At 43.5% G+C, this 15116-nt stretch overlaps 1 protein-coding gene across 1 annotated transcript; it reads left to right on the plus strand.

Annotated features, from left to right (window-relative positions):
- The first annotated feature begins 2943 nt into the window (after positions 1 to 2943).
- Positions 2944 to 8290, plus strand: RPL14 (ribosomal protein L14). Its single transcript, XM_077811216.1, has 6 exons — positions 2944 to 3093; positions 4087 to 4188; positions 5946 to 6040; positions 6899 to 6998; positions 7454 to 7507; positions 8192 to 8290. The coding sequence occupies exons 1-6, from the start codon at positions 3091 to 3093 to the stop codon at positions 8252 to 8254; spliced, it is 417 nt and encodes a 138-aa protein (XP_077667342.1). The 5' UTR covers positions 2944 to 3090; the 3' UTR covers positions 8255 to 8290.
- The last annotated feature ends 6826 nt before the right edge of the window (positions 8291 to 15116 follow it).

Here is a 15116-nt window from a genome sequence, read left to right on the forward strand (position 1 = left end):
TGCAATACCCTTATATGTTTTTCAAAGCAACACTGATTGGCATGGTGGCCCAACAGAGAGGGCAAAATGTTGAGATCAGGATAGGATGCTGGCATCAGCTCTTGAAGAGTACTGAGAATGCTGTTTGGCTGTTCATCCCTTGGAATGTCTATCCATTTTTCATGCCATCTTTGTAGTTCTGCTTTAAAATTATCAAGGTTAGAAAGGTCCACTTTGTATGCATCATTCAGAGCCATCACCGTATTTTCATTCTCTAATACATGAAGTTTATCTGGCACAAGGAACTGAGCAAGAAAACGTGAAGAGCAGTCTATCACTTGCTTCTGAAGCTCTGAAATTACGTGGTCCAGGAATGGAATGAATACATTCCTCCTGTCATATTCATCAATGTTATCATAATTCATTTTTCTGCCACGTGTGGGTGGAAGTGACTCTTCAACAGAAACAGCATCAGCCGAACATTTCACTTCAGCATACAGGGAAGCAATATGTGGGTTGTCATCCGCTCTCAATCTCCTGAGTCTATGAAGAAGAATATTTGCTTCATCCAATACATAAATTAGATCTACAGTACAATGCTGCATATATACGTGCAGAGATTTTGTACATGAAAGTACGTTTTCAACACACACCATATTAACCAGAAAGTCAAATTTCGTGATGAAATACAACAATCTCTCAGCATCACCATCATTATCAACTATTTTCTCTTAAGTAATCAACAACCACAACAGACTGTTTTGAAGCTACTCATTGTATCCATCTGACTCATCCATTGTGTGCTGCAATCCAAAGGCACGCCCTCCATAATTTGATCCTCTTCTTTCTCACAGTTTATTCAACAAGCTGTGAGCTCCTGCAGTTCTGTAGGCTGAATGCTAGGATACTTTATAACAGCTTTCAGCGTGGTTATGATTTTGGAGAAAGCATCAAAAAAATTAGCCACTTGTTGCACTGCACAAGACTGAACAATTGCTGTGTTCAGCTTGTGCATCCTGCAGGCTGAGTCCATGGCTGCTGGAAGGATTTCACAAATTCTTGCCTTCTGGCCACTTATATTGCTCACCATGTTACAGACATAGCCCCTCAGCAGTTCCTTCTGTAACCCCCAAGTGGCTATTCTAGCCATGAAAAGCTCTGTAAGGCTTTGTGTTGTATCAAAGGCTTCTATAAAATCAATGAAGTCTTCATGGAGTTCTGCTTGCCCATCTTCATTTCAGTGGATGTAACGTATAGCCAGTGAAATGTTTTCTTTTGCTAGACAAGCACTAGCTGCATCAGCAATTAAACTGAAAAATGGTGCTGCTTTTACTCTCTATAATCTTTCTCCGTATATGGACTCCTACCAACTTTGTGAGCTCATTTTGCGTTTGTTCTGATATGTCCACTGTTCTATAGGGTCTATAACTAAGCTGCTCTTTCAAATTAGGGTCCAGTCCTGTGATATAACATGAAAGCGCATGTATAATCTTAGTGTTTATTACCTCTCCCCTCACTAAAATGTTCTGCCTTCCACAAAGGATGGTAATTTTAACTATTTGTTTCAGAGCATGCTGATTGCAGTCTGTCAACTTTTTCTTGTGCTCAAATGCAATGAATTCATCTGACTTTGCTATAGCGAGAACATGTTCTTTGGATTTGCTATGTCTCTCAAGTATTTTCTTGCCATTGGACCAGTTTTCAAGGGAATGGAAATCAAGACTGCTTCCTTGCTGTTGTTAACACTCATAGAACACAGCATCCAGATGTTTGGAGTAATGTGCAAATTTATACCCTTGTAAGAGCTGCACTCTGCAACAACGATATTTCTGACTAGCTCCTGAGCCCATTAGTGTTTTAGGAAACTGAAATTTGAAGGAGGCAACTTCCGAGTTGCTAAGATGTCCTTCTTCTGATTCTCAGTCAAGTTTACACAATTTAGATGGCCAATGTCATTATCCCTCTGGAAGCCCTGTAGAATGTCCTCACCTTCTCAGTCCTTGACTTGAGGTATGGCTGCTCTATAAAAACTTTATTTTACAATAGAAAGATTCAGTACTTCTCCATTGTGGCTTTCCTCAGCCTTCCTTCCAGATGTAACTTCACAAATAGCATGACCTGGTGCACTGAGACCTTCTTGGAATTACAGCAAGGAAGGCAAACATCACTACTGACGCATTGTAAACTACAGTGCTGGGAGTACCTTCATCATCGTTATTCTTACCATTTACACAGCTGACCAAGTGTACAAACTTACTGCATTAGAAAGGAGGTTCTGATTTTGGGTCACTTCTGTTTCTGTTCTGAATCTGGCTTGGGATTTTTTCTCATTTAAGCACCAGTTTCTCGGCGCGGCTGACTCCATGCTGAGACAACTGGTGAATGAAAGCAAAGACACTTGTTTAACGGAGGACTAATAAGATCAACTATCCTCTCGCACTGCAAAGGGAACCCCCCACACACACACAAACCAACGGCCCATGGGCAGCAAACGCACGGGCTGGCACAGCATCACTACGGGACATGCACCCTGTGTCCGCGCCCCGGCCCCGGCCCCGGCCCCGGCCCGCTGCCCTGCACCAGCTCTGAGCGCACCCCGCTCTGCGAACTCCAGCCCAGGCCCGACCGGCTCCAAGCAGGACCCGCGCGCCCGCTGTTCCGCTCCGCGACAGGGCGCGCGCACAGAGCCGTCAGCCTCTCACGCATGCGCATCACAGTAGGGCCGCGAGCGAGACACTCCCAAAACAAGACAGCTTACTACGCATGCGCATTGGTGAGGCCGCATTCTCGCCCCTTCCGCGCCCGGCGTGCTTGCCACGCATGCGTGAAAAGGATGAGGTTAAAAAAACTCGACCCGCCCACCTCGATCGTGTGGCTCGCATGCCTATTGGAGGAGGGGCGGAAACGATTCCCTTCGACAACCACCGGGAGCGCCTGGCGTGCATGCGCACTTAGTGAGGCAACTCCCGCAGGACCGCAAGGAGCATGCGCATCTGGAGGGCGAGCTTGCGCCCGCCTTCTCCAGCGCGGGTGCATGCGCAGTAGAGGATCGGAAGCGGCGTCCGGGCGCGGCGGAAGCTGCTCGCTCCTTTCTGCTCGCGGGCGGCCATCATGGTGAGTGCGTGCGGCCGCGGCCTCCGCCACCAGCCCGGGATTCCGCCCCTCCCCCCCCCCCCAGCCCGGCGCGGTGGGAGCCGGGCCCGGCAGGGCGCTGAGCCGCCCCCTCCCAGCGACCGGAGCGGGGCCGGGGCCGGGGCGTGGGGACCCCGGGCGGGACCCCACTCGGGGAACATGATCTGCGGAGTGGGGCTCGGCCACGTCTCCATTGGCGCCTGCTGCCCCCCATCCCCGAGGGGGGCCTAAAGCTCCGGTCCATTGGCGGCCTCACGGGCCGGGCTCCCAGTCGCTTGGCTGGCGGGGCCGATGGTCGGGTGAAGGCGCTGGGCCGGGCTGCCGTTGCCAGATTTTGCACAACCTGCCGCCCCCGGCCTGTCACGCTGGAAGCGAGCGTGCGTCTCCCGCGCCACCTTGGGCCGGCACCGTCAGCACTGAGTTTATAGCCAGATTAACACACTCCCCCGACACACACGCCCCCACGCGCGCGCACACCCAGCCGTAAACTCTGAGGGGGCATATTCCACCCCCGACCCTTCGTGTGGTGCCTGCCACCGAGCTGGTCCCACCCCCCGCAGACCAGTCCTTGCCTCCCATCCTTAAGGATAAGATATATTACTCCCCTAGCAGGGGAGGGAAATGCGGGGTGCAGTTTGTTTGGAGTATGATTGACTCCTGACTGAAATGCAAGTGAAATTGTGGGCCACATCTGTCTGTCCCCTCGTTTCCCTTCTCCTGGAGGGGCCTCTTCTGTCTTACCTGAGCCTACCTCTAATGAGGGATTTTCAAATTACATGTACAATAGAAACACAAGACAAGAAGGAATCGCTGCATTTTCTGAATTCTAAACTGAAACTGGTCTGAATGTGCTAGATCTTCTGTCCCATGGGGCAAAACAGCCCCTGCAATTGAAGGTTTTGTAGATAGCAATTTCTGGTTTTGGTCATATTACTTGTGTGCAAACTCTTAATTTCAGTAAATCATTTCTTCCAGGTGTTCAAACGTTACGTTGAGATTGGCCGAGTTGCCTACATCTCCTTTGGGCCACATGCTGGCAAGCTGGTGGCAATTGTGGATGTTATTGACCAGAACAGGGTAAGCTTAGAGACCTTTGGTCTTTCCCCTCCCCAATTCTTTCATCCTCTATTTTAAAGGTATTTTTTTGTACAATATTGATTAAAATACTTCAGTTTTCTATATATCAGTTTTTCCAAGGGGTTTACAGTGTTAAGGAAAATGGAATACAAATACTCATGTGCACTTCAGGTTTTAAAAATTAATCTTTGTATGGAAACTCTTGTAAGGTTCCAAAAAGTTAATTTTTCAAACAGTTATGTTTCCCCTCTCAGGATCAATAGTAAGGATTAGAAGGAAGGTCCTCTAGTCGATCAGTAACTGGTTAAAAAACAGAAAACAAAGGATAGGAATAAATGGATAGTTTTCAGAATGGAGAGAGGTAAATAGTGGTGTCTCCCAGGGATCTGTAGTGGGATAGTTAAGCACAAAGTAGACTGCGAGGAGTCACAAAGGAGTCTCAAAACTGGGCAACAAAATGGTAGATGAAATTGAATGTTGATAATTACAACGTAATGCATACTGGAAAACATAATCCCAACTATACATTCAAAATGATGGGGTCTAAATTAGCTGTTACCACTCAGGAAAGAGAGCTTGGAGTCATTGTGGATAGTTCTCTGAAAACATCCACTCAATGTGCAGCGGCAGTCAAAAAAGCTAACAATGTTAGGAACCATAAGGAAAGGGATAGATAATAAGACAGTAAATACCATGTCATTATATAAATCCATGATACACCCACACCTTGAATACAGTGCAGTTCTGGTTGCCCCATCTCAAAAAGGATATTAGAATTGGAAAACGTAATCGAAGGGCAACAAAAATGACGAGGAGTATGGCTCATAAGAACATACTACTTCACACAGTGTACAGTCAATCTGTGGAACTCGTTGCCAGGAGATGTTGTGAAGGTCAAAAGTATAACTTGGTTAAAAAAAGAACTCTAGATATGTTCCATGGAGAATACCAATGGCTATTAGCCAAGACGGTCAGGGATGCAACCCTATGCTTTGGGTGTCCCTAGCTTCTGACTTGCAGCTTCTGGCAGATGGGATGGATTGCTCAATAAATTGCCCTGTTCTGTTCATTCCCTCTGAAGTACCTGGCATTGGTCACTGTCAGAAGACAGGATACTGGGCTAGATGGATCATTGGTCTGGGCTTGTATGGCCATTGTTGCATTCATATCTTTCTAACAGGAGCTGAATACCTGTATTGGATTCTTGTGATTGGCAGAGGGACACTACCTCCAAACACCTCATCACAGTTTCTGCTCTTTTTTTTTAATTTTTCCTGTCTTTTATTTGTACTCATTTTCTTTAACTTTTTGCTTCCAGAGTCTCCCTGCTCATCAACTGAGCCTGTAGTCATATATAAAATGAACTGTTCCTTCTTGCATTAGGGAGGGGGAAGTTACACAGAAGCGTTCTGCACCTTTAGTTGCACCTGTGGGAGAACATGCATGGATGAGGGAAAGGGGATGCATCTGAGATTATGAAAGTTTCCCAGTCCAAACTCTTTCCTTTGTCTCCATTGGCCTTCTGTGTTGGGGAAATAATGCTTTAAATAAATGCCAGCTGATCTTGCCATAGAGTTTGGATAGTTTACTCTACTCTCGTTATGTTCTCCAGTGTTCCAAATGCATAGTGCTCTCTTCCAGTTTGTAACACTTTCTTCATGTTGATGGGTCACAGTTTATTTGGAAGTAACTTTCTGTAGTCTGTCATGGTATATTGGAAAAATGTTAGTGAACCCATTCAGTCACTCTTGTTCTAGGCGCTGGTTGATGGCCCCTGCAGTGGTGTAAGAAGGCAGGCTATGCCCTTCAAGTGCATGCAGCTGACCGATTTTGTACTCAAATTCCCACACAGGTGAGTTGTCCTTCCTTTTGGGCTGTGCAAAAGGTACTGACTGTTTAAACCTGACTTAATGTGAAGCTAATTTACATTGTTTGATTTGGTGGAATTTTGTTTCTACATTTTAGAAAAGATATGGATATATAGGTGTTTTCTTAAGTTATCCCTAGGGTCTAAATTTCAGAACTAATCATCTTTTATAATGTACTAAGTGATTTAATGTGTGTGCTCTTAAGACCTGGCAGACCATATGATCATGGTTAAATGTATTGGATTCATTGCTATGAGTAGCAGATTTGACTGAGGCAGATACTGGCCTGTATTACATACAAGGAAAAATTATAAATGAATCACAGTAATGCATAACTTCATGCGTTGTCTCCTAAACAATAGACTATGGCTACATATTCAAAGTGAAGTATTCAAGATTTTCTTTATTTGGAGAACTATGTACCCTATATGTCGGTGGATTGAATTCCAAGTCTTTTCTCTCCAGCTTTTGTGATACATAAAATCATTAAGCCACAATCACTATTGGGTACAACTATGAGACCTACTATGCTGATAAAGCTTCCATAACTTTGAACTCATAATTTCTGTTTTTTACTAACCATTTTAGATGAATGCCAGGAGAATAGTATCCCAGTGCATTTTTCTAGATTGCCCCTCCCTTCAGTCCTAACTGCCAACACCAGAAAGAAGTTTAGTATACTTTTACAGGACTTTGATTACATTTGCTGTGTGTTTAGCACCTTTGACATGTACTAAAGATGTAACCTGTCTACTTGGTGTTTGACTTCACTTATTTAAAATTGGTTTGTGTATGATGATGATGCAAATAATATTTATATGAGATTGTTTGTTTAAATGCAGTGCTCGTCAGAAGCATGTGCGAGTTGCCTGGGAGAAAGAAAATATTAATGAAAAATGGATAGGTACAAGGTGGGCAAAGAAGATTGAAGCCAGAGAAAAGGTATGTTTGATCTGCAGTGTGATATAAAATACTCAACACTGCACTTAGCATGTTACTAAAGTTGTCAAATATAATCTAGTAGAAAAGTTGAGATTAAGTTTGCAGAGTAAGACTAAAGGCAGAGAAAACATGGGTTGTCAAGTTGTAAAGTAAGTTGTGTTACTGAAAACCAAATGGTTTTACCACTAAATTTAATCATCTATTTTTCTGCTTTGCCATCTCTACAAAATGTTTTTTGCCTATTGTCTGCATCATCTGATACTTCCCAGCTATGGAGATAAATGACATGTACACTGATTTGTAAAACCACCACTAAAATGAATTTACAAAGTTCTTTTGAGTTGTCTGGTTGAAAAGTGCAAAATATTTTTTTTTGCAAAGTTACATTTAACTAAGAAATTAAACACTGAAGATTTCAGTTACCTTTTAACTGAGGTGCAAATTTTCTTCAACAGAAAGCCAAGATGACAGACTTTGATCGCTACAAGGTCATGAAGGCAAAGAAAATGGTAAGTGGTTAAATGTATAGCTGTCTTTGGATAGTTGATTTGTGGTGTGTTACAAGCAAATCTAGCCCTTTATTCTGAATCAGATTCAAATACATAATTCCTTATACTAATTTTTCTGTTCTTTTTGGAATCAGACTTGCAGAAAACTAGAGAAGCAATATAAATTTGACCTTTGAGTTCACTGATGCTTGTTCATCACTGTTTTTCTTTTGAAACACTTACTTCAAGTTCAGTCTATATTTCTCTCTTTTCAGTCCATGCTAGCCTTCAAGGCTATGTACCAGACATCTCTGCAGTTGAGAACTGAAGTTGTCTCCAAAATTCATTGATCCTTTGTGAGGGATTGCTCTTGACAATATGAAACGTTACTTTTCCTCTTTTTCTCAGAGCTACGTATTGCTGTAATAGCAATGCTGCCAACCTGTGAAAAAATAAACTGACTAGGAGTCTCACCCAGACTTGTAGCAGTCCTTTGCCACTTGAGCCATCGAAGTTTCTGAAATATGTCACGCCACTATATATAGTGCATGTGATATCTTTCTGCGATTTCAGTAAAACCTACATCTGCTGAACAAACAGTGATTATGCTAAAAGGAGAGAATTTGAAAGTCATGAGTAGCACAGATTGTTCATTTGCTGCTCTTATGAGACTTAATGTTACAAAATTATTCCTTTAATTTACAGAGGAACAGGATCATCAAGCATGAAGTAAAGAAGCTCCAGAAGCAATCTTCCAAAAAAGCATAAACTGTCAGTAGTCAAATAAAGTTCCAGTTTACTATACATTTAGTGTCTGTCTTTGTGTTGTAATATTTACAAATATTAAGGTAATGTATATAGATCACTTAGGGTCTTACCCAACAATAAGTAGCTACCTGAGCAATTTACGTTGCTATGAGTTGGCGGTGCTCAACACATCACGAGAGCAGGCCCTAAACCAGCAATGAGAAATGAGTGCGTTACTGCTCGCTTTTCATGTGCTTCTGGACTACAGTACCTATAATGTTGCATACCCAAGTTAATAGTAAATAGCCATTAAAATCCTCAAATATATTTTATAGCAATTTGCTATGGAAAAAATGCAGCATTGATGAAGCTACTTTACAAAAAATCATACTTGAAACACAGGATTACTGAAGTAGAGTATGATCTTTCTGTACAAATCCAGGGTGTAGGTTAAAGTGCGATGTTGTCTCTGTATGAAGCAAGAAACAATCCCTGCCCTGCAGAATTTAAAACCTGTGTAAGTGCTAATGTTTTGCATTCTTTTTAAAGGCTCAGACAAATAAGAAATATTCATGGTTCAATTCTATTCTAAAATACATCCTGCTTCAAAATTTACTTCCACTACTCTTCTAAATGGTGTAGCTCTGTCCTCAAAAACTTCAGAATTCTAGGCATGTCTAGTGACAAGATAAACCCTTGTCCTGTGTGGCAGAATTTTATACTGAATAAAATCATGTTATAAGGTAAACACTTCTGGAAACTATTTAAAGAGACACTAATTTAAAATCTAGTTGCTTAAAGTTAAATGTGTTTTCTGTTACTACAATTGTCCATTAGGCTATTTGTCGTACAGGACCATTTTCTTAATCTTAATTTTTTCTCTCCTATTGATGTAGAAAAAGCATGTACAAACAAGAGAAACTAAGGACTATGCAGGGGGGAGGAATGAAATTGCCTATATATTGAAGAATTGACTTTTCCCTGTAATGTTGTAGTTTTAATTAAAAAAAAAACAACAGGTAAATGATTTTTGTGTTTTGTCCATTTTAATGGTAATTGAAATGCATACTGAAGGCATCTGTTTGGTCTACTACAACGGTTGCAGTTTATCAGTGCTTACTAGGTCATCAATGGGAAAGATTAACAGCTGCAGAGGAACAATTGAAAGAACTATCTCCCAGGTTATTAGCTATTCTGTAACCATCCAGGATGTGTAACAATTAGCATATACCCAAATCACAACCCTTAGAATTTGTTCAGTGCTTATACTGGAACATAGGGCTGCATTTTGCATAAGTCTTCAATTCACAACATTGGTTTAATTTTTTCCCCTTTATTAAAATACCAGTGAAGAGCTAAACAGCCATTAATGTTTTCCAAAGACTGATTCTAATGTGGAAATACCTGCTGTTAACTCTGCTGTGGCAAAGCTGCTGTGACAGTGGGAGGAAGGCTGGTCCAGTGGGTAGGGTGCTAGCCTGGAAATTGAGACCCAGATTCAATTTCTTGTTCCATCAGACTTTGTGACTTTCACTAAGGCCCATGATGGCAGCACAGCTATGGTACTGTAGTGGTATAGTGTAGATGCTTCCTACGTCCATGGAAGAGTTTTTCTTTCTACATAGAGTAATCCACCTCTCGAAGAGGCGGTAGCTAGGTGGACAGAACAATTCTTTTGTCAACTAGCCGCTTATAGATTCATAGATATTAAGGTCAGAAGGGACCATTATGATCTAGTGTGACCTCCTGCACAACGCAGGCCACAGAATCTCACCCACTCCTGCGAAAAACCTCTCACCTATGTCTGAGCTATTGAAGTCCTCAAATGGTGGTTTAAAGATTTCAAGGAGCAGAGAATCCTCCAGCAAGTGACTTGTGCCCCATGCTACAGAGGAAGGTGAAAAACCTCCAGAGCCTCTTCCAATCTGCCCTGGAGGAAAATTCCTTCCTGACCCCAAATATGGCGATCAGCTAAACCCTGAGCATATGGGCAAGATTCACCAGCCAGATACCCAGGAAAGAATTCTCTGTAGTAACTCAGATCCCACCGCATCTAACATCCCATCACAGGCCATTGGGCCTATTTATCATGAATATTTAAAGATCAATTAATTGCCAAAATCATGTTATCCCATCATACCATCTTCTCCATAAACTTATCGAGTCTTGTACGTTAGGGATTAGTTAGGTTGACCTATGTTGCACAGGATGTGAAATTTTTCACAGCCCTGAATGACTTAGCTAGGGTGAACTAATTTTTAAGTGTAGACCAGCCTTGAGTCTCCGAGCCTCAGTTCCGTAGCTGTAAAGTGGTGATACAGCATTTTCTTCCAGGGATGTTGAGGATCAATACATTAAAGATTGTGAGGCACTATGGTAATGGGGGCCATAAAGTACCTTAGATAAGGTACTTAGCGTACACCTAAACTGCCAAAAAACACCCCCAAACTGCAGCAGCGAGTCTGAGCCCCAGTAAACTGACTTGGGATTGTGCTATGGGGCTATAAATAGTAAATGTTTGGGCTCATGTGGGATCCCAGGCTCTGAGACCCTCCACGCTGGCCGGGTTTCAGAGCCAGGGCTCCAGCCTGAGCCTGAACAACACCACTGCTATTTTTAGCCCTATGCTGCAATTCCCATGAGCCTGAGTCAGTTACCTGGGCTCTGAGGCTCTCTGCCATGGGTCTCTTTTGGCCATGTGAACATACCCTTAGACTCGTAATACCTTTGCTGTGGACAGCGTCTTCGCTGAGTTGGCAGCAGGGGAATGAAGAATCCAGCCTTCGTTTTCGTTCATAGCTAATAGAAAATAGGCTGAAGCCCAGACGCTTGGCTCGTACCATATACATTTTTGTACAGTAGCTGTACCTGCCTTTGTGCAGTGCTAAGCACCACTAGCATTTGTACTTCAAGCAGTGCTTGTCATAGAAAAATTAACGTTCGGCCCCTTTCGAGGCTTTCAGGAGCTACTGCTGTTTTTGTAGCAGTACTATAGGCCTGTCTGTAAAACGCAGATTCCGTCATGCTGGTGTGTTGGCTGCACTATTGAAAACCTGGAGGGAATGGAAATAACATTTTGTAGCTTGTTAAATTTCTACTCTGCTCTTTAAAGCTAAATGACAGGATGTAAACTCTTAACTATGTGTGCATGCTAAAATGCTTTCTATTTCAAAGCACTGCTCATGCACGAATATGACAGCTGAAGCTGTTCGGAATGTTTCTTTTAATCTGCCTATTCCTACCGTGTGATAGAAGCCGTTACAAAAATTCAACGTGTATTCAGTAATCTGAAAATACAAACAGGATTTAGAGGTTTCAGAGTAGCAGCCGTGTTAGTCTGTATCCGCAAAAAGAACAGGAGGACTTGTGGCACCTTAGAGACTAACCAATTTATTTGAGCATAAGCTTTCGTGAGCTACAGCTCACTTCATCGGATGCATGCAGTGGACAATACAGTGGGGAGATTTTATATACACAGAGAACATGAAACAATGGGTGTTACCATACACACTGTAACGAGAGTGATCAGGTAAGGTGAGCTATTACCAGCAGGGGGGGGGGGGGGGATGGGACCTTTTATAGTGATAATCAAGGTGGGCCATTTCCAGCAGTTGACAAGAATGTGTGAGGAATGGGGGGGGGGGGTGGAAATAAACATGGGGAAATAGTTTTACTTTGTGTAATGACACCTCCACTCCCAGTCTTTGTTCAAGCCTAAATTAATGGTGTCCAGTTTGCAAATTAATTCCAATTCAGCAGTCTCTCACTGGAGTCTGTATTTGAATTTTTTTTTGTTGAAGAATTGCCACTTTTAGGTCTGTAATCGAGTGACCAGAGAGATTGAACTATAAAAGGTTTTTTTCCCCCCCTCCCCCCCCGGTAATAGCTCACCTTACCTGATCACTCTCGTTACAGTGTGTATGGTAACACCCACTGTTTCATGTTCTCTGTGTATATAAAATCTCCCCACTGTATTTTCCACTGCATGCATCCGATGAAGTGAGCTGTAGCTCACGAAATCTTATGCTCAAAAATATTTGTTAAACAGAATTTAGTTTCTAGAGTCTACCACAAGATGGTGCTGTTTAACTCCAATTAAAAGGTTTTGCAGTCTGAGGACATCTAGTCTTTTTCATCCACATCTGATGTAGGCAAATATGCTGGATTCAATTTGCAAAACATTCAGTGAAAAACAATCCTTTGTTTCCATGAAATAAACTAATTTGCAAGCATATTCTCAAGTGATGCATATTTAACTTTTGTTGCAAAATAGAAGGTAGTTTGCCAAGGCAAATGGGGAAGCAGTTCCTTGTTTAGTAGAGAGAGTTCGGTTGAAAGAAACTGAGAAGCAGGTGGACTTGAAATTATACTGTAAGACTGTCAGACTACTGTCATATATCTTCACAAAACAAGTAAACATGGCCTCTGAAAGAGAAACAACTGTCAGAGGATGCACCAGTGTCTGCAGGTACTTCGGGCTACTTCTATAACTGCTGCTAACAGCAAAGTCCTAAAATAAAAAATCTGCAGGAATGAATACTGCAGGGGGTGAAAACGGGACCCTCAAGTCTTTTGTCTCTAGATTACACTAAAATCTAGCCTGAGTTCATTCTTAACATCTGCCAGTTGCACTTGTCTAAATCCAGTTTGAAGTGGACTAAATGAATTACTACGGCTGTAGACTCCTACATCAGACCTAATTTAAATGAAACTTCAACAAAAATCCATTTTTCCCTGTGTTTGGGTAGTACATGTAGTTTTCTTATCTTTTCAATTAAATAAACCTGCAGGAAGTCTCTGCACAGAGGAACAGTGTGGTTTTGATAACATTCCACTTGTTAAAATCTTGTTTCTAAAATACAATGTATGCACACAATAAAGCATACAAATATTTCTCAGGGTCCAATGACATCACAACTGTCTCCAGCTTCACTCTTATGGTTCCCAGAATGTTGTGAAAAGAATCCTTTAGTTTCATGATTACCCGTGTATTAACAACCCTTTTCTCTATCTGGAAGGACTGGTAGGTAGTGTGTTCAGGCCTTGAAAAATCCAGTCACTCAGGGTGAACTGAAAGCTTGCTCTGGTGAGTATGGGGCCCTGCTTCTGCAGAATATAAGCAGACTTGGGAGGGGAACCCTCCCTCCCCCAAAGTGGCCCCTCAAACTGTGGGGTGTGCCTCTCTAGGGGCATGTAGAGGAATGTTTGGGTGTGTGTGGCGGGGCCTGGGCCAGGCCCCACGAGGGGTGGGGAGGGAGCATCACCCGGCCTTGCTCCATCCTCAGCTCTGTGCCAGCCCCACCGCCAGCCTGGGTCCCTGGGCTGGGCTAGTTGTTGGAGAGGGTTTGAGGCATTGGCCTTATGAAGTGCTTTCTTCCCCTGCAGGAGACCTCACTTGCCACTTCGCAAAAGGGGAGACGGTCTCAAGGCACAGACCACTCCATCTGGGTCTATCTAGTGCAACAAGCTCCCAGGTTTTAATGTCTGTCTTGCATGCTTTGAGGTTGGTCTTCAAGGTGTGTGTATTTGTGGCTGGGGTGACTCTTAGGGCGTGTTCCTGTGCTCAGTTGGCTGCAGAGCACCACTTTCAGGATACAGGAAACCTCTGTGCAGACCACGTGTCTGACCCAGCGAAGTCGACCTCTGATGAGCATACTCTCGATGCCAGGGATTTGGCATCTCTCAGTGTTGGCGATCCTGTCCTGCCACTTGATGTTGATGACATGAAGGTGGAAGCTATCCAGCTGTTTAATGTGGCATCAGTAGAGCGTCCCGGTCTCACATCTGCAGAGGAGTGAGGTGAGTACCACAGCACGGTCGATTTTTATCTTAGTTCGGAGGCAGACTCCACGCTCCCTCCAGAGCCTGTGGGTGAGCCTGCCAAATGCCAAGCTGACCATTGCCATGCGCTGAATGACCTGATCATTCAACATGGCATTGCTGGAAAGTATGCTACCCAGGAAGCAGAATTTCCTGACCAAGTTGAGAGATGTATTGTCAATTGTGAGGATGGGCTTGTGGTGCTCATGATACTGATGGGCTGGGGCTGGGGCTGGCTGGTACATGAGCTGACTGGAAAGATGAAGCATTTTGAGGCACAGGCAAAATGGTTCACAATAAGCCAAATGTCCTCGAGCACACATGCAATGAGGGCACAGTGGTCACCAAACAGGAGCTCTCTTAATACCTGTTCAATGACCTTGGTGCGGGCCCTGAGTCACAGTAGCTTGAATAGATCCCCATCTGATCTAAACTGGATGTGTACACCTCTCTCAAAGTCCTGGAATGCAAACAAGAGCCTGGCTGAAAGACAATGGCAAAGAGCACTGGAGACATCTTGCAACCTTTTTTGGTGCCATTGGTGACAGGGAAGGCTTCTGTTGAGTCACCGCACTCCATCACCCTGGCCATCATGACATTGTGAAATAAGCGGATGATAGCAATCCTCTTCTCTAAGCAACCAAATTTTTGAAGCAGTTTCCATAGGCCCTCACGATTCACTGTGTCAAAGACCTGGGTCGGGTCAACAAACGCCATGTGCAGGTCCTTGTTCTGTTCACAAGCCTTCTTTTGTATTTGTTGGGCTGCAAAAATCATGTCCATGGTGCCATGGCCAGCACGAAAGCCTCGCTGGGACCTGGATACCCTGAGTCCACCAGATGGGAGACAAGCCTGATGAGGAGAGCCTGTGCAAGGATCTTCCCTGCTAAACACAGGAGTGAGATTCCACAATGGTTGTCACAGGTAGATACACTTTGCCTTTGGACAGATGGACTATGAAAGCATCCTTATACCCCTGGGGCATGGTACCCTGTTCCCATGTAAACTTGAAAAGGCTGGTGAGTTTCCTGACTAGATGGGCATCTCCACATTTGTACACTTC

The sequence above is a fragment of the Eretmochelys imbricata genome, chromosome 2 (genome assembly GCF_965152235.1).
Source record: "Eretmochelys imbricata isolate rEreImb1 chromosome 2, rEreImb1.hap1, whole genome shotgun sequence".
Classification (NCBI taxonomy): domain Eukaryota; kingdom Metazoa; phylum Chordata; order Testudines; family Cheloniidae; genus Eretmochelys; species Eretmochelys imbricata.